Genomic DNA, 21,078 nt, shown 5'->3' on the forward strand with positions numbered 1-21,078 from the left:
AATGAGGTTTATTAGGAGTGATGTAAATTATAGTCTCGTTGCCCTAACGTGCATTTGATTTATTGTGACTTGTATCTTTATAGGTTAGTCTTTTATTACTTCTAATAATATTGCATGTATTAATTTACATAGTAATAGGATAATAGTGTTAGTTTCGAAAAGTTAAATTTGAAGGATTGACAGGTAATTATAAATATTTTTATAGTGTGAGTTAGGACGAATGAAACTGTTTGTGTACTGTACACGCAGTTGTCTACTAAGAAGACAATTTTTCGCTTGTTCACGACCCCATTTAATTAATCAATTGTTGAAAATAATATTTGTTATCCAAGCATTATTAAACCAAATTTTTAATGCTAACCTTTCCAGATCGTCCTCTCTTCTTATCCGTGTTCTGGTTAGAAAGTGAACTGTTCGATCTATTTTTTTAAAACCTTACACAATTGTGATTGTAAAATTCTTAAATGTGCAGCCAACTTACATTGATTCATTTTGGGCAACTTACCACTATAAAATTTTTGCATTTCTTGAAAAGACAAATCTCTACGTTTTTCTTTGTTTCTGCCATGATCCAAAGTGTTTTTATAGAGCATTTTATAGTCTTTTTAATTCCACAAATCACAAAATTAAACTACAGAAATCGCAACGAGTGCACACATGGGCGTCCGCAGAGGGCCACGCGAGGTACTTGCTCCTCCCTGAAATCGAGTAAAAAATTCCACAAATTTTAATCATAACAATGATTGACATAAGTAACGTAAGTAACCTTATACCTTTGACCATAAGACGCTTTGATGCAATACTGTATTTATAATATATTTGTGAAACAAAACCCCTAAAAATTAAATAAAACTTTATTGATGTAATTATTTGTCTCCAAGCTTAGCCCCCTGGAAAATTTTCTGCGGACGCCCATGGGTACACGTTTATCCCCACTCACTGCAACTATGGGCACGTCTCCTTAGTAAAGCCACTTTGTTAAAAGACAGTTAAGCTATTTCCGCTTTAAATTAGCGACTGTAGCGGTAGTGCAGCGAGGTTCACAAGCGCTGAAAATAGAAGTTAAGATGGCTGCCGCCATAAATTATACGCGTATTACGTACTGTACCCGAAATAAAAATTATGGCATTCGAAAAACTATTTCAAACCGGTTATCGGAAAAATTAGAAATGGAATTTTCCACATAGTTTTCTATTCCGCCATTAGTAGTGGCATGGCGTTCTATTGTTGTTGTTTATCATACAGCTAATTAAATTTTAATGCACTATCGAATTTTCTTGATCGACTGCCTCCGATATTTTAAAGCCTCGGCGTCAATTCTGCGTAGTTTCTGACTAAATAGTTTTATTCGTACAAAACAATGCATACAGAATGAGATTAATTCACAAATTCTTTAATGATAATTAACACCTTAGTAATGAACTTTACAATAACGATGGTTGTTTTGACATGTACAGTACATAAGAAAGAACACTCAAAATGCATTTCGGACGCAATAATTTTCATAGACATAAGTGAATACCATAGTTATAAATCAATAAATTATATTTTATTACATTGGTATAACAAAATACAAAAACCTATACATTCCGAATAATTTAAATAGAGATGTAAATGATTTAGAAAAAAGTAATGTTATATACAAATTTAATTGTAATTGTAATGAGAGAATGATACATGTAGGTGAAACAAAAAGACGTTTAAAGGTTCGAATAAAAGAACATATTAATGCAATAAGATATAATACACAAACTTCAACTGTAGCAAAACATTGTAATTTAAACGGATGTGAAAGAGAAAAGGATTCGATAAAAGCTATAAAATTAAAAATTTAAAAAGAATTAATGATAATGTAGGTGTAAAAATAGATAAAGGTTGGTATGATTATATTGATGAAAATAAAAATCGATTTATGACGTAAACCTGTTAACTTAAATGACGTTTAAATATGCAAATAGTCGTACTGAGATCGCTATTTCGTTGGAATTTGATTGTAAAAGTATATTGTTTTTCTTCTTTTTTCTTTGTGTAATGTTTCAGTCGATCCTTTAGAAGCATCAATCGTAAGTATTGTGTTTATTGCTTTACTGTTTTAATACCTAAATAATAGTGTCTCCTTACGGCTGGCTTGATTGTGAAAATATGAAGTTATTATACCGCATTTGTGAGATAGCGCCAGTTTCTTGATGTCTTCATCGTTATTGCGGTCTTTTAATATAATTTCGTGTATACTATCTCATGTGTTTAATTGAAACACCAACTGAAGAGGGACTATTTTAAAGTTCGAAATGCATTTTGGGTGTATTTTACATATTTTGTACATATTTGTTTTAATTATTGTAAATCTCTTTTGTAAATTTAAATATATATTAAATTTCAGAATTCTTTAAGGTTTAAATTGATCATTTTATTTTTAAATTTCTGTTTTAATTAATAGAACAGAAATTTTTTTTAAGGTGTCATTAGAAAAAATATCGACTGAAAAATTAAGGAAAGATTGAGAAATATTGGTATAGAGAATTACTTTGAAAATTTGTATTAACCAATTTTTGTACGTAGATTTATATTGTCAGAGTTTCATTATTAAATTTTCAATATATCGATTGTACTTGGACAATAATTAGAAATGCCCTTCTTGGAAAACATCTGGACGGAAATGGCTGGAAGTACTGTACATCTAGGTCAGTCCTAACGGTATTGTCTTTGTTGTAGGATTATAACTGTAAAATGGACCTTATCCGGTTTTTGAAGACAATGAAGCATAGAAGATTAACGCTAACGAGGGCGATAATGCGATTAGGGTTGTCGGACTAATACATTTTGAAAAGTAAAGAATGAACGAAGACAGTAGTAGTTGCTAGGGGAGACGAGTATGATGAAAAGTGGTTCATAAAGTTAGGTCTCTGGGCAGGATAAAATACGAACTTCAAACTAGGTGGATACTAAATAAATAAATTCATTCTTCAGTCTATTTCTTGATAACGAGCACAACGATTCTAGTCCCGTAATAAAGGAAGTTTTCTCTGACTTATTATAATTACAATCTGGTCTGTGTGTGAAGGTATCTATAAAATTAAAAATAAATAAATAAATAAATCTGTTAAATAAAAGGCGGAAAATAGCGTACGTAGAAGTGTGTTCAGTGGGGCAAAGATAATGGGACATAAGATAAACTTCATTTATAAGAATACTAGGATATGCATTCCATCTGCTGTAATTAGTGTTATCATATGTAGAGTAATTAAAGGCTATTAAAGCTCACCAGAAAAACATTCTATTATATATTGAAAAATTGCTATAAGCATAAGGTTAGGATTCTCTAATGACGCTTATCTCATTATTGTTCTCATTAGCATTAATCCGTCCAGATGTCTTCCAAGAAAACCAAATTAGGCCCGTTTTACATTCCTAACTCGACAAAGACAATCCAATTAGAATTGGCCTTCAGGTATTTCCAAGAGACGTTTCTAGTCATTGTTTAAGTACAGTCGACATGTTAAAAATTCCATAATGAAACTCTTACAATATAAATCTATATAAAAAATCGGTCAACAGAAATTTCATAGATAAAATAAAAATCCTAATTTTTTTGTAGTCGAAATTAATTTCAAGTCCCTAAGCAATTTATTTTCGTTCCTGGATTTACATTGAGAAACACTAACGTTTTTACATTCCCGTTTTTAATTAGACATAAATGTAAAAATAAAAATTATACAATAAAACAGTCAAAAATAATAATAAAATGAATTAGTCACAATAATAGTTTTTATAAATAGTTATTTAATATAGCAATAGTTCATAAAAATAAAAAAAATAATAGATCTCAAGGAACAGCATTGGAGTATTGATGATGTTTCGTGTCGTTACTAGTACTACAATTATATGACGTTTGCTTCTTTCTTCGAATTATTCATAAATCATAGTCTTCTATATTGTATTCCGAGGAATATTACAGCCGAAGCAGTTTCAGGTGATAAAACTATCGCTCGAGGAGATACAAAGCTCTCAGAACTTCTATGCATACAAGGAATAAATAGAGAGTATGGAATGAAGACGAAATACCAACAAGCATGAAGACATTAGAAACACAATGAACTCTTCAAAAATCTAACTAATCTATTCATAAATTACATTGTTCAATTTCAGCCAGTTCCAGGTAACTCAGAATATGTTTCATCTTCCAATTTCTTTTTTTAGTAGACCTACTTAGTGTAAAAAAAAAGGATTAACAGAAAGTATAAAGTAATTGTTACACTAAAACACACTGCATAAGTAGTTGAACTAAAACATTTAGGGTAATTACTTTAACTTCAGTAACATAAATATTGTATATAAATTAAATCTTAATAAAAATTATTCGTAGAAATTTATATTGTATTCTTTCTTGTTTTGTATTTTTTTGTTCTCCCTGTACCATTGATCTCAAGAATACTGTTATTTTATGCTTAATGCGGATTGAATCACATTTTGCAATTAGATTATGGAAATGTGAAATTTATAAATTCGAGAAAAGAACATTCCTGAAAAACTCTGAGGTGTTTGCACGGATAAGATCCTGTGTGACTCAGAGCGGCAAGTTAGCACCTTAATCATCTCCACTATCTGGCTGGCAATTTTGGACGATTAACCATCTTTTCATCGCTTTTGAATCTTTATCTCACTAAAAATGAAATGTCTTCAAATGCATAAGCAGGATGAAGTGAAAGTAGCAAAGTTGAAGCTATAAAGCGAGTGATGGAATATTTTCCATTGAAATTGTTCAGCAAAGCAGGCTCATTCGTATGAAGATGTACCAGTACGGTCAGGAAATGTTATCACCGTTACTCTATAGATTTTGTGTTTGTTTACATATCTCATAATTATTTTTCAAGGTCTTTTCATTTTTTATCAGCGCTTACTTGCTCCTTGATTGAGGACTTCCATCAAAGACCATAACGAACTTAGAAAATCACGCATGCTGCTAGTTATCTTATTGCCCATTTTCTGACGCGGTTACAAATATCTGATAAGTGCGGGAGTATTGTTAATATATATATATATTTTTTACTCGATTTATGACATTTTCTCGGATATTACGCAAAATCGGAACTTACATCTCCATCACTTGATATCTTTTCTTATGACACATACGTTTCAATGTCAAAATGCACGAATAAGTTTTAAGTTTTCAATTCAATCATACCTCGATTTCTAATTCAAACACGCTTATTTTTTCCGTACTTACATAATTTTAAAATTTATAAATTAATTAATTCGCTATAAACTAAATGCATTTTAAAATGCCCGAAACGTATTCTTTATACATATTTATTTTAACAGGCCGAATTAACGTTAATAATTAAATTTTACGATTGCTTAATTACAGAATACACGTATACATTTTTATGCACTACCATATGTAATCGTAACGTTAAAAAAACAAAAACAAAAAAAATTCTTAATCTTCAAGAAAATTTACAGAATTAAAAAATATATATATTACTCGAAACCGGCAACACTGCTAGCTTAGAATTAGCGCCCTCTGGATTGGCTATATTTCTGACGGAATTTGATAAGTGCGTCCTTTTTAGCTGTATTGGCTTTGGGTTAGTTGATAGACTAGTTCCAATAATCCAAATACATCGTCAAAATGATTATCTACAAGGATTTATTAACCGGTAAGGAAGAATGACTACGTTTTAATGTACGAAATAATGCCATTCGTGTTATGTTTTAACGCTTAAATTTGTTTTGTAGGCGATGAAATGTTTACCGATTCTTCCAAGTGCAGGCTTGTCGACGATTGTTTGTTCGAAGTCGAATGTCGGGTGAGTTCTAATCTAAACTCTTTCGGATGAGAATAATTTTAATGAAATCGTACTTTAACCTATGTAATGTATTATATCGACCGTTCGACATTTATCACAAACCCTTCTATCAGATAAGTGTTAAGAGCAGTATGTTACTTAATCTACGCCTTTTTTAAAATGGGAATTAATGTCTGGTGTTGTGTTAACATTTGTACAGTTTATATTCTTTTTTAATTAGTGAAATTAAGTTTTGAAATAAGCTTAAGATGGTTGCGTATTGGCAAACAGACTGATTCATCGAAATAATTTTTCTGAGATATGAGGTTATTCACTTCATTAGCGTGCAGTTATCATGTGATTCATTTCGTTTTTCCTCAAATATATATTAACTTTAAAGATACATATGGGGGGAAATCAATTATTTTTCAGATAAAAGATGAAAATTTTGACTAAACTTAATATAAATTTTAATAATAAACCAATAAATACTTATGAAATTTTGATTTGTTTTAATATTTAAACTATATATTTATAGATTAATAACAATAAAGTGGCACCATTTTACATATGTAATAAAACTGCTTAATTCGTGGAGTGGAATAGTAACTTATTAGGTAATTTAAGTGATGTTCAATTCTACATATATGTAACTGCTGTTCTTTATTTGAACCTAGAGATTAATTTTTTTCAATTGAACAAAGAACTTTCTTCATATAAAATAGTTTGCTTTCTGAATTATGCTGTTTTAGTATGTTTTATACATAGATTAATCAAATTTTAATCTGGACCCTGACTTAATAGTTGAGGATAATGTTAAGTTAATCTTTGTGTTTGTGTGTGTGTGTGTGTGTATATATACAAAACTTGGTATCTAAAATTGATTACACGAATATCTTGATTTTGAATGTGTAAACAGTACTTAGGGATTTATATAATGTTTTCAGTTCAAAAGATACAAATTGTAATTCACAAAGCTATATTTATTAGTTTATTCAGATTAAATTTATTGGAAAATAATATATGGAAACCTAGTTTGGTATAATTTTGTCCATGAAGACAATACTGTAAAAACATATATTTTTTCCTTTTACAGTTAGAAATTAGCATTTTGTTTCTCACAATTAGGAAGTACTTTAGTTACAAGAATAAAACTGTTACCTAAACCATGTTTTTTTATTTCCAGTAAGTTGTAATTATTTTGGAGTTATATTGATTTGGTTGTTTGTAATTATACAAGATTTTGAATGTTTAAATTCTGTTTTTACTATCTGTATTATATAAACTTTGAAAAGTGACTTTTGTCTGAAGTCACAAAATATTAGAGCTGACTAGATGTATACTGTATGCAAGTTTTTGAATAGTAATACTTTTAAATGAAAACTGCTTTCAAGTATTAATGACTGTAAGATATACAATCTGCGTGAATCTTAAATGTGTGACAATTTTAAAAACACTTGCATGCAAATTTTTGGTTTAGATGCCATTTAAAGCAAATTTAGATGTGAAACCTGTCCAGAATTTATCTTCAAACATGTACAAATTAGCAAAATTTGTTTTTTCAATCATTGTGGAAAATAGGATGCACTACTTTAACTGATGTTTTTACGGTGAGTTTTTTGTGGCTTGTGATTTGAATCATTAATGAAGACAGTCTAGTGAAAATATCTTGTTAATAATTGTCATGTCCTCACAGGATTTTCATAAATTGTAAGTAAAATGTACTTTTGAGAGACGACTGTTTCAAAGTAACATTTGTCACTTCATGCATTTTACAAATAGCTGTTTGTAGATATCTCAAAATTTCACAATTCTATTAATTGAAATACTGTTGAAATAACCATCTCAAATCTAACATTTGAGGCTGTATTCTGGTTAGTGTCTCTTGTCTCTGAGATACTGTGTCTATGTCACAAGCTGGTCACTGATTGGCTAATCATTTGTTTACATCTCGATCACCATGTCTCTCCAAATGTAATTCTGGACAACTTTTTTTCTCTTGGAGACTAGTGGATAGCAGTCTTTCAACTGGTCTTTCGTCTTTTGCCTAGAATTTGTTATATCCAATATGTGTGACTGGACGCTACTCACCTTATACAACCGTATTAGGAACATTCTCTATCTCAGAAAAGAATATTTCGATATAGATAAAGCTTTTTTTTTTTAAGTGGCTACTTGGGGGGAACGCAACCGACTTTTTTTTTTTTTTTTTAATGATCTTATTCGTATAAGTATTTTTATTTGTTAAGAGACACGGTTACCAGAGACATCACAATATTTAAAAATGTTACAAAACAAAAGACATCTTTATCAAAATTACATGCTTTATTTTGAACTCATGCTTTCCTTACCATGTGATCTATAATTTCGTACTCTACGTTTTTGAAAATTTTACAATTTTATCGGTTAAAATTCTATACTGTGTTGCACGTGCTCATAACCCGAACGTGTATAATCAATTTAATAGAATCATGACATCAACAACAAAGACAAGATCATTATGAATGGCTAGAATCATCTGTCTGAGAGACTAATTTCATCTTGTTTTGACATTATTGTCTCAAAAAGAAGAGATTAGAGATAAGTGACCAGAATATGGCTCCTGGAATTATGTATTTGCTGTAATTAGTCTATAAATTAACTATTTTAATTATATAAGTAGCTTAATGGTGATATAACAAACTGTTAAAAAGCTGTTGAGTTTTATAATTTGGGCATCTGTTTTATCACAAAACACAAATTTCATTAAACTCATGCTAATATGATTGTATAAAAATACTTGCTTCATTAGTATTTATAAAAAATATTTAATTCTGCATTAACAGATACAATAAAACCTCAGATGACCATATTTTCTTAGAACAGTTTTTTTTGGTAGTATTTGTTTTTGATCTTAAGCTGATCATCAGGATTCATCTGTTTTTTGTAGGAAATAACATCTTTGTGATGGCCAGTTTTATCCCATCCAGGTTGATAAAATTGAAACAAAGGGCATGTTGCATTGTTGCATTAATTATGAGTTTCTCAGTTTTTTCATAACTTTGTCTATTTTCTTCTATTTATTGCTATTGTGGACAATATACATAATTGACAGTTAATATCATGAATTCATCAGAAATTAGCCTGTGCCAAGTTCTATTATTTTTTCTTATACTAAATAATATAACAAAAGCTAATGAATTTAATCTTTCCATAATAGGATTAGATAAAATGGTAATTAATGACAAATTTGTGCAGTTTGAATTTTTGATCTGAAAGATGTCTGACCAAATAGAAATATTGAAATCATCATCTTATAAAGCTGAAATAGAAAAGGTAATTTTCAGATTAGTCTTAAATGTTACTTAATAAATTTTCATCTGTTGTATACAGCAATTTTTTTTTGCTGTATTGTCTATATAGTAGTATGCAGGGATGGAGTCAGGAGTTGAATCTTTTTATGGGGATTGGGAGTCAATATTTTTCTGCTGACTCCCTCATCCCTGTTAGTATATAGTGTTACACAAGAACACAATTCTATGTACTAGTACTATGTATTGGACATAGTCTATATACAGTACTGTTCTCATTACATTGTTTTTATCACCCACTTTGACATGGCCATTCCTTGAAGACCAGTTTTTTCCCTAGGTTTTGAAGTGGTTATGTTGATGTTAACCATTGTCATCCAACTCTTGGTCATCAAATGGATAATGCTGTCTGTCCCTGTGGTTATCTTAAAGATGTATTATATCTTGTCTCTTTCCATTTACTTTTTAACAGCTGCAGATTTAAAGTTGTATTGATATCTTGCTCAGGATACTATTAGGTAATTCCTTTTTAAAAAGTCCTAACTTAACATGTCTGTTAGTCATTAATTTGTAAATAGAAGTTAGCTTGGTTAATAACGACTGCTTTCATACAATACATGATAGTAGACATGGTGAAAGGAATAATTTCAGAATCTAGCTTAGATTTTTAAAACGTGCATAGTATCAGATTTGTATATTCATTTTTTTGGTTTTAAGACTTTCTGGTTACATTGAAATATAAGAACAAATGCAAAGTTTGAAAATTCAAACTTTTTATTATTTTCATATTTCTAAATATAAATGTATTATACATGTGTAATTACATAACTACTCCTTGATTTAACATATACTAGGTCAGTTGTTCTCAACCTTTCAGGCTGTGGAAGACTATTCATATGTTTTATGTGGAACATTAGCATCAATATATTAAAAAATTGATAAGCAATTCGTGTTTACTATTCTCAGGAAACAATGAAGCAATAAGCTAATAAACATTCAATCTGTTTTCCTAATTTTCTTACACTTACTAGTTTGAGCTATTTATTTGAATTAAAATTAATCTAGCCTTTCTAGTTATTGAACCACTACAGGTATACCTCACCTTACGTCGGTAATTGGTTCCAGGAGAGGCTACGTAAGTTGAATTTACTTGTGTAGTTATGATGTAAGTCAAATCTACGGTAGAAAACGCCAATAATGAGCACTTAAAGACTGCTAAATAAGACGACAACACAGAAAAACAATGTTTTCATGTTTTGTTCTCTAGGATTTATGATGACTATATTAACATTTACTGTAAATGTACATATTTTAATATGATTTTATGTGCTTTTAACACTTTTCTAGTGATATTACGACTTCAATATTTGTGGCAGACGGATATAAAGGCGAATAAAATGACTTAAACTTGATTTTTATTTTTCCATATACTTTTTTGACAAACGACATAACTCGAGGTATACCTGTACTTTTGTTTAGGTTTTGGCTTTATATTTACATCTTAAATTATAAAATTTACATTAAAATGTGTAGTGTAAAATTATCACTATTAGTGGAATATGATTTTATTTTGGCTAACAGTTGTGGAAATGTAGGGGAGGGTTTGGCCTGAGAAAACTGTTTAATTAAAAACTCTTAGCAATAGCTTTAAATTCGCTGCTGCAATGCAATTGCAATAAGATTTCAAAAGTACTGGAGATAATTTAAGGCAGCTATCATAAATAGCAAAGCTTATGAAAGATTTACATAAATTGTCTCCAATTGCTATAAATTTTATAACTTGACAAGTCAAAAGGCCAGATGCAAGCATCGGGGCATACTAAATTACAAATAATAATATACTGAGTATAATATAATAATAATATACTGTAAAAATATATGAAATATAAAATTTATATTGTTAATTTAAATAATAGCTAGGGGTGCCCCTAGTGGCTGTTTTTGGCATACTGTCACAGAAAGATTCCATTTTTTTCCAGCTTTACTCAAAGGATACAAAAATCTACTATATAAATATCTACTATATAAAGCTGAAAAACTGGGTTCTGTCACGGTAGGCCAAAAATGGCCACTATGGGTGCCCCTAGCTATTATTTAGGGTGTACTATAGATTACTCCCTATGGAATTTCAGGACTTTGATTATATATTTGAACTGAGGGGACCGAAACGAGTTCAACGGTACCCTATTTTTGGACCGGAGACGAAAAATAAAAAAGTTATCATACTTTTTCCCGGCGATCGTGCGATGATAGGGAGTCGCGTCGCTCTCTGCTAAGTGGCCTCGCTATCGCGATTGGGAGTCGCGTGCTTGCCGTTAAAATTGCCTTTAGTAGACGTTTTCCCCTTTTTTTTACTTTGTTCAAGAACTACCGTGAATCGATCACTAGTTTAGCACATGGCGGCGTGTGGTGGCTCCCATACGAGAGGTCAGTCGGGAGCACGAACAGTGGGAACGGCCACCATGTTTGCGATTGCACAATGATCGGAAGTTGCGTCGCTCTCTCCGCTCTCGTATCACGTGTTTACGTGATACGAGAGCGGAGTTCATCGTTATCACGTGTTTACCCTCCGGAAGATGACCATAGTTCGACGTCATGGTTTGCAGACTTTACCGCAAGATGGCAATACTAGCAACTACGGTGCCGTCTGCATGAGAGCATTAAAAAAGTATGGTAAGTGAAAAAGTATGATAACTTTTTTATTTTTCGTCTCCGGTCCAAAAATAGGGTACCGTTGAACTCATTTCGGTCCCCTGAGTTCAAATATATAATCAAAGTCCTGAAATTCCATAGGGAGTAATCTATAGTACACCCATTATTTAAATTAACAATATAAATTATTTTATATTTTTACAGTATAATAATCAGTATCTTATTATTTTTATTTAATAGGAATTCATTATTGTCACGGAATGCCTGGAATGCGCAGTAGGGGTAGTGTGTATCGGGGCATATATTTTGTATGCTCCGATCCACACACAGCTGTAAGGCGCGATGCCTGCATTGGGCCTTTCAACTGGTTATCTATAAAATTGTGAACACAGCAAAGCAGTAGTATAGTTTTCTTTCAAAAGCAGAAAGTACTTAAAGCAATCTCCAACTGCTTTACTTGGCAAGCACTTATTGTTTAATCCAATGTGATTCATGTAGAATTTTTGTAGAATAGTTATGAAAATTTAAATTGTAGAGGTTATTGCTCTAACTTTCAATAAAAAGTATCTTTAAGAGAAAGTTGGAGAAATGATAATTGCTAGTTGCAATTCCTCATTAGCTTGGAAAAAGCCAGTGACATTGAAAAAGTACCAAAATTGTAATATAACTGAAATGTATTTATTTTTAAATTGTAAAAGTACTGAAATGGCATGCTTTTGCATAATTGTTTTTAAGCTGTGGTGAATTTACAATAATTTTTTAAATCTCATATAATAATGAAGAATTTAACATTGTTTTGACTAAGATAGATTTTAGATGTTTATGAATTTGTTGTATTTTCCTAAATTTTCATTGTATTTGATTTAAATTGAAGTAAATTATACTAATTTATCAGCTGTTGAATTTTATAACAAAATTGATCATAATTAACTGAGGAAAATAACAGGAAATACCTGAGTTTTTACTTAAATATACAATTTCATATATAAATAATAAACAACTCAAAGCCCAATGTATATACAGAAATAACCAACGATTGCCTTAAATATCAGGTTATAATCTGGCTAATTAAATGATTGATATAAAGTAATTTGTCACTAGAGATAGATGTTAGGAGCCCCAGGTCAGTTCCTTTATTCCAGAAGGTTCTAAATTTATTTAATAAATCTATTTTATAATTACTAATTTAGTTAAGAGATGGTGCCTAATGTCTTCCTCTAGTGACAAATTACTTTATATCAGTCATTTAATTAGCCAGATTATATTTAAGGCAATCATTGGTTATTTCTACAATTTCATTGTGATTTTTAACATAAATATATTGTTACAACTAAATATCACTTCTTTGCAAAGATCAAGAAATCTGTCACTGCTCATAGTTAATCATTAAAAGTGAATTTAAGGCTAAAAAATATTATATAGTAAGGCCTTATGTTTTTAAGATCTAAAGTTTCAAAATAAATCAAATTTCAAAATGATTGCAGATGGGAAAAGCATAAATGTAATGTTGGCTTGTTAACAGATTAGGCAATTTGGGTGGAGTAAAACTAGTAAATATTTTTGGCCTGACAAGTGTTTTATATATTGTGATAATTACAAAACAGTTGTTTTTTAAACTGTTATGAACTTTTTATGGAGATTAGTAAAACTTACTTTTCTACCAATCATTTGTTTTTACTAATGAGACTGAAGTTGCCATTTATGTAACATTAGTGAGTACCAGGACTTTATACCCAGTGAAATGTGTTAACATCAAAATATTAAAATTCAGAAATTACAAAAATGTTTCTTTTGCTGGTTAACTAAGATGTTTCTTATTAAAAATGCATATTAGAAGACATTTCATTACAATGTTTGCAGATATTTCTTCTTGCACATTGCTATGTCTACTTGCTAACTTACTAAAATCAAATGAAGTTTAACAAATTTTAAAATATGCAGTAAAGTAAATGATTTGTACAAAGCATTGTTTTATAGATTTCAAATTTTTGGCTACATATATTTGCTTTACTGTTAATCTCCTGAAGCCTTATGTAACATTAAGAAACCTAATAGCTTGATAGCTAGCTAGTAATAGCTTGATCTGTTTTTACTTTGATTTGATATTTTGAAGATTAGATGTAGACATTAAAATATACTAAAGAAACTTTCACAAACAATAGTTTTATTTCCATTTTAAAATTTTATTTAACCTCAAGTTAAAATAAGAGAATATTTGCCAATCTAAATCATTTTATGTTCCTGTTTGACTTACCTGATGTAAGTCTAAAATATGAATTATTTACGGGGATACTGTAAATTACCACCTATGGAATTTTGGGACTTTGAGTATATATTTGAACTCGGGACCGATATGAGTTCAATGATACCCTACTTTTGGACCAGAGGCAAAAAATAAGAAAGTTATACATTTTTCTGGTGGTTGCGTGATGATCGGGAGTTGCATCGCTCTCTCCGCTACGCCTATCGCATGTTTAACAGGCAGTCTGGCAAGTCGGCCGTATGTACCTTCAACAGAGGCAGATGTTGATCCACGAGCGCACTGATCGTCTGCAGTTGGAGGTAAGTCCTTTTTGCACACCCTCAACATCGGGGTCTGCTGCTGTATTAATTATGCAGTATTATAAGTTTGAGAGAATATTCTAATGTTAAATATTTCAAAAAATCTTTATCATATCTCATAGTCGAAAATAACACCTAAATTCAAACTTTCCAGCAAATTAAGTTCAAATGTTTTCGGCCACTAATTTTATCAGCCCTCTTCAGGAAAATATAAAATGGAAAAACTGTTCTATAAATAGAACATTGTTGCATTGTAAATTTTTTAAGAAATCGAAAACGGCTGTGACGTATTGTGTATGACACATATTATGAGTCTAGATAGTATTTTCATGCATTTGGTACGTGAATGACATCCGTGTTGATGCAGGTTCCGCTCCTGCTTGCCCTGTATATCTCAACTGCTTCTAAAACTTTTATATATTGCTGGTCGAAGACCTTTTATATTAGCTTGGCCTGTTCCCAATGGGGGGAAACCCCCAGATTGCTGGTGTAACATGCTAAAGCAAACATCAATACTGCTTACAAAATACAGAAACAGATTGGCTGCTGAAGATGACATTAAGTTGCAGATTTCAATAATTATTCCCGATGTAAAAATGCTTTGATAAAAAAAAACAAGCAGTCAAGTCATTAAAAGAAGTTTCTTTTTATTAATTTGTTATAATATAAAATATTATTATTTAAAATTTATTTTGTATAGCCTACTAGTACTTTTTTTACATATTAACAGGATTTATTATACTGGAAACTATGGATGCAGATATTTAGTCTTACAGATCAGAAAGTTTCCAGTATAATAAGTCCTGTTAATATGTAAAGTACTAGTATACAGAATAAATTTTAAATTACGATAAAAGGGACACAAAGGCATAATAATTAATAAAATATTGTTCCTTTTGTTAATTATTCATAAAATGTATTCTAGAAAATAAATAAAATAAAACCTGTTTGCTACCTCACTATTCATTGTTTTATTAAGATTAAATAAAGATAAAAGAATAATTTTGCGAATTTGAGTAGAAAAAAGCTTTGATAAACTGTTTTATCTGCTACGTAAACATGAGGTTCCTTCAAGAAAACAATGAGCTCTAAGGGTTCCTAAAAGTGTAAAAGGTTGAAGACCCCCTGCTGTAAGGGATGTGAGGGTTGGAATTTACGAAGTTGGTCATGGAATTTAAAATAAAGAGTTCCTACTCAAATTTTTATTAGATCAGTTTATTTGAAATTTTTTTAATAATAAAAAAACTGAAGCAATGAGCATAATGCTGTATTTAAACAGTAGTTAATTTTCTTCAAATGTGATGGAGTTGGTAAGAATGTTTAGTTTTCTTTTTATTGCGATAAAAGTAATTATCTTTATAAAATGATTAAATATACCAATAACCAATTAAAAACTTTAAAAATTTTATCTGGCATTTTTTGTAAAAAAGTTTTTTCTTTTGAATGACCAAAATATTTGATTTTCAATTAAATTAATTGAAAATCAAATATTTTGGTCATTCAAAAGAAAAAATTATCCTAAAGTTATGAATTTTAAGTAGTCTATAAAAATACTTTGGGCAGTCTGAAGCAAGAATTTTGTTAAATTTGGCATTTGAATTGTTGAATTGCCCTGAGCCTAAAGAAAACATAATCTTGTAGTTATCTAACAGTTGTTAAAGCACATATTAGAAAAATATTAAGATGCCAAATATCGTTAGATGATACATTGAACTGCAATAAATTTTTTAGTTATACTGATGAGTTACAGTGAAATTCAAATGTTTGACTTCTTGATGACTATTTTGAGTTTTTAGTTTTATCAATGGAATTTGAATATTTTTGATTTTATAGTACTGTGTATGGTTTGACATTACTAATGTTGTATGTAATTTTAAGACCTGTAATATATTTGTAGTTTGATCAGTTATAGAAATGTTAATCTTAAGCTATAGCTTACACTAGTGGTGTTTAAACTATGGCCACTGGGCCATATCCAGCTTACATTATATTTCAATCTGGCCCACAAACAATTTGATATATTTGATAAAAATTGCCAGGACAAGTAATTGTAAAAATTAATATTAGATTTCATGAAGTCGTCTTTGTCGTTCCTCAGGAAAATCTTGTGGTGGAGTTGCTCTTTTGGAGGCTGCCTTGTCCATCTTATTATGCAAAATGTTTAAAAATATATTTATCATTTATATTATATGCATCAAATTTTTTTGTGTGTTGAATGTATGAAGTATTTGCATACAAGTTATAGGTAGGTAAGGTCACAATTTGCCTCACCAATTAAAGTTTGGATACCACTGCATTATATTCCATAATTGAATCTCTTGTGGTTGACTAATTGGACTTTGGCAGATAGGTCTGTTGCAATTTAAGTCTATAAGTAATTGCTATAGTAGTGTTAAAGCTCTTAATAAACTTTGACAGTGTGAAATTATACCAAATTATTGATTATAGAATGTACAATTTAACAAATTCACTATAAATTTTGATTTCAGTTTATGCTTAAATTTATAATTTAATTTTTAGCACATCTCCAGAAAACAAGGAGATATTCAGTTAGATGGAGCAAATCCATCTGCTGAAGAAGTTGATGAGGGAACAGATGAATATGTAGAAAGTGGATTAGATTTGGTGCTCAATCAAAGACTTGTAGAAACTGGATTCTCCAAAAATGATTATAAAAGTTATCTGAAAAGTTACACCAAAATGTAAGTGTTAAAAAAATGATGTTGCAATTTAAATCTGCAAGTATGAGAATTAAGTTTAACTGTATTTTTTAGGCTTCAAGATAAATGGAAAGAAGTGGGAAAAACTGATGATGAAATCAATCATGCTAAAGCCAAAATTACAGAAGCAGTGAAAAAAATTTTACCAAAATTGAGCGAGGTCCAGTTCTTCTTAGGTAGATTATGCAAATGTTTATATATTTTTAATTTGAAAAGTGAAATTGAAGAATAAATTAATGAACATGAATTTCTCTAGGTGAAAGTTCCAATCCTGATGGTATGGTTGCTATCTTGGAGTATCGGGATGATGGAAATGGTGAGAAGCCTTACATGATGTTTATGAAACATGGATTAGAAGAAGAGAAAGTAGTAAGTATATTTTTCATTTTTGTAAACAAAAACTTGTACTTGTCCAGTATTAAAAATTTTGATTTTAATATAGGGGTAATAGTAATAATTGTTACTATCAAATTACACTTATAAACTGTTATAAATATGCTGCAGAAGCTATTAAAATTCATTAGCATAAACTTTTTCATTTTTTTACTGTTACAATGCGTACTTGTGAATCAAAACAAATTTACATTGCTCAAATTAATAAAAGTACACTATTAGTTTTTAGGTTGTTGTTTCCTAGTGTGAATAAGTATACTTCAAATTTTTGAAATTTTCTTATATTGTATGACAAGATAAAAATCATTCATTAAAAACTTGAAATCTAAATTTGTCACTTTACTTAATGTGTGGTAATGTAGCATTAACCTTAAATTCAAAAATAAAGTAATTACTAATAATTATCAGTTTAATTGTTAAAATAGTTTGAACTAACTGATTTTAAAAATTAAGTTCAGATTAGTAAGAATGAACTGCATCAGCATATGATTTGTTTAGTGTGTTAAATACGTATGTAAAGATACAAACTTTTGCTTTCTTGCTACTGCAATAAATTGTGGGAAAATTATAATCTTATAATTGCTTTGAAACACTATTGATGGAGGCATAAATTATTTTTCAACTAATTTTATGTACTTGTTTTTAAATTGTTTATTCACACTGTAAGTTCTATAAATAAAAAGTAAAAGAGCAAGGCCAGTTTTGGGATGAGAGTATGTCTTGGTGACTTGGCTTGACTGCACACAGTTCTCTAAGGAAAAGAGAAAAATGAGCAGTAACCAACGAGGAAAAGTCGACACCAGTACTTGGGCTCCTGGCGTAGATTACGGCAGGCTTCGTTGCCGCCGTGGTTACAAAGGGTTGCATATCATGGGTCTGTTCTTGGCTATGGTAAGCAGGAAGATATTTGTACCTGAATTGTCCCAATGTTGCTCTTGTCATTTTGCCATCGTGCCAAACAATGAGAGCAAGAGAACACACTTTTGTCAAAATTTGATTTCACATTTTGAAATTCCCAATGAGCAACACATGCACAAATCTCGCACTAGTGCCTGTTTGTAAAAACAGTGTCACCATTTTATATTTTATTTTGACTTTGTTCTCAGTCCCCTGACTACTTACAATACCCACAATTCTGTTTTCTTTTTATGTGCACATGATTTGGGCACCAAATACTCTGTGCAAAATTGCAACTCCTGACATCTACTCCATACCTCCCTAAGGTGTCCAGCTATTGACAGCAGTGCGATTTTATAGACAAGACAGTCTCATCAATTAAGTTGCCAACAACTATCTTCTGATTATAATAAAATGTGCTGAGTTATTAGCTGACCAAATCCTGTAATTAAAACATTACTAAACTTATTTGCAGTTTCTCTTGCATATTAAGTGCTTATAAGAAAAACGGGCAGAACATTCAACTTATACAGTCTTATTGCTTTGTTGTTCACTAATGTATCCTGTTTAAGTATTCATGTTTGGGCTGCTGAATTTATGTACTGTACATATAAGTAGTACCTAATTTAGAACAGCATACATGTAGAATAGTGCATGTGGAATAAATTAGGATAAGAAAGGAGTGTGCATTTTGTAATTTCTGTCGCTGTATTTAGCTCAACTACTACTTAAGTCCTCTTTGAATACCATGCTATCAAGTAATAACATTTTCGCTAGGTTAACAACTTATCTGAGCTAAGGTTTTTCCATTTACTACTAATGAACAAATTTGCACATTAGAAAAAAAATAGCCATTTAGTTAACACACAACATGATTTGTGTTTAACAAAGTTTTAACATTTACCACAAATCTAATATATATTAATAAAGCACACAATATTAGGTAGATCTTCAAAACTGATGATTATAATTAAAGTTACGTTAGATTTAAAATATTTATTTCAATTTTGCCACTTAATTCAAAGAGCCTATATCACTTTTTTTTAATTTCCTGAAGTTTATATTTATAAATTTTAATTGATATTTTTTTTTTCTTTTTCTAGTAATAATCATCTGTTATAGCAAGAATCTAAGCTTTTTAAGACATTGAGTTGGAACAGCTGGTTGGATTCTTCCGAAATTCATGCAATATCAGGAATAGGAACATCTAGCCTCTAATTAAATACAGCCTGTTGTGTCTCAACTATAATTTTGGAAAATTGTTTGGATTTTTGAATTAACAGCTGAGCTGTAATAAAATTGGCTTTACATGATGTGTGGATTTTTCTTAGTGAAATCAGGTTGAAGACAACTAAAGATATGTGCAATGCAATAGAGATGAAATAATAATCTTCAAAATACCGTTATTATAAAGGTTGAAATAACAGTCCTCGTTTTCAAAGATGTATTTTGAAAATTTAAAGTAATTCTATCTAATTTAAAATAAAGATGCACACTTTTTCAATCAAATTACTATTAAAATGTTTATTTCGTAAACATATATTCAATAAGTAATCAAACTTATGAATATTAACAGTGTTTTAATAATTCAGATTTATAAAATGTAATTCATTACAACAAACCTGTTTTCATTTTAACAAAACACCAACCTGAAGATTGCATTTTATACATAACAAAGGTAGAACAAAGTTCTATCAGTAATGTAAAATAGTTACAAAATATCGAAAATCATATTCTAAACACTAATTAAAATGACAAATTTAATAGCAACACTTCTTGGCGACCTGATGTTTTGGTATAAGAATGGAATCCTGACCATTGTTTTAAGTGAGTTTGAACGTAACGATTATAAATTTTAAAATGTTCGTAATTGCATATTAAAATTTATTTTCTACTTAAACCCATAATTTTAGTTTAAGTAAAATATCTAATCTGGCGATCCGATAGTCACATTAAACTGCTATTCTGTACTCAAAGTACAGACGTGCTTTCCATTCGTTAAAACTAAACTTAGTGGAAATACGCCAGCTTGGCACTACCGGCGATGGCAGCGTGCTCTGTTTCGATCATCAACATTTGAATTTGTGCTGTTTGGGCTTAATTGTCATTACGTCATATTGTTTGAATCGTTAATTCATCAAAAATATGAGAATTCAATAATCAGGCGTCTTAAGTCGGATTAGAAATTAATAAACTTGAATGTAAGTGCTTGTGTTTGGTTTTAATTGTTGCTGAACTCCAAATTACCTACTGTATTTCCACGCATACAATGAGTATGCTTTTAGAAGCTATGGAATATACTTTTTTTTTTAACTGTTTTTTGAAGTATTTTTGATAGGTTACCGCAGAAATGTGTCTAAATAGTAACTGTCTTGGTGTATTTACATTGACAGCAGTGCTGTGTTCTTGTAAGCCAAAACAACTTGATCATGTTTTTAGAAATGGACGTAGAATAGTATTTCCACGCAAATAAAAGTATGCGTGGAAATACTATAATTTGGATTCCCGAGATTCCCATTGATTTAACAATATCAAAATTATAAATACCGGTGTGCATATTACATTTTTCAAAATTGCTAATTGTGCTGTACAATTCATGGTAGAACCGCAGAATGAGTTTCGAAGATCAAATAAGGATAACTTTGGAATAAAGATAGAGGATCAAAATCTATGTTAATCATGTTTTGAAATTTGTAGCAATGAGAGATATTTCGAATATCACACTCAAAGAATTAATGTCGGCAAGTGCAAGTCGTGCTCAGTTATAATGATTGCTAA

At 30.1% G+C, this 21,078-nt stretch overlaps 1 protein-coding gene across 1 annotated transcript; it reads left to right on the plus strand.

Annotated features, from left to right (window-relative positions):
• The first annotated feature begins 5,501 nt into the window (after window positions 1–5,501).
• On the plus strand, window positions 5,502–19,613 carry Tctp (translationally controlled tumor protein). Its single transcript, XM_067262679.1, has 6 exons — window positions 5,502–5,657; window positions 5,737–5,807; window positions 16,811–16,992; window positions 17,065–17,186; window positions 17,267–17,379; window positions 19,404–19,613. The coding sequence occupies exons 1-6, from the start codon at window positions 5,630–5,632 to the stop codon at window positions 19,404–19,406; spliced, it is 519 nt and encodes a 172-aa protein (XP_067118780.1). The 5' UTR covers window positions 5,502–5,629; the 3' UTR covers window positions 19,407–19,613.
• The last annotated feature ends 1,465 nt before the right edge of the window (window positions 19,614–21,078 follow it).

Source organism: Centruroides vittatus, unplaced genomic scaffold (assembly GCF_030686945.1).
Source record: "Centruroides vittatus isolate TY-2023 unplaced genomic scaffold, ASM3068694v2 contig_1033, whole genome shotgun sequence".
NCBI lineage: Eukaryota > Metazoa > Arthropoda > Arachnida > Scorpiones > Buthidae > Centruroides > Centruroides vittatus.

Excerpts from the sequence above, each read along its gene's own strand:
- Tctp (XM_067262679.1), top strand. The coding sequence starts at position 5,630 with ATGATTATCTACAAGGATTTATTAACCG. Across the intron at positions 5,658-5,736 it reads CTACAAGGATTTATTAACCG|GCGATGAAATGTTTACCGAT; the intron begins GTAAGGAAGAAT and ends TTTGTTTTGTAG. Across the intron at positions 17,187-17,266 it reads CGAGGTCCAGTTCTTCTTAG|GTGAAAGTTCCAATCCTGAT; the intron begins GTAGATTATGCA and ends GAATTTCTCTAG.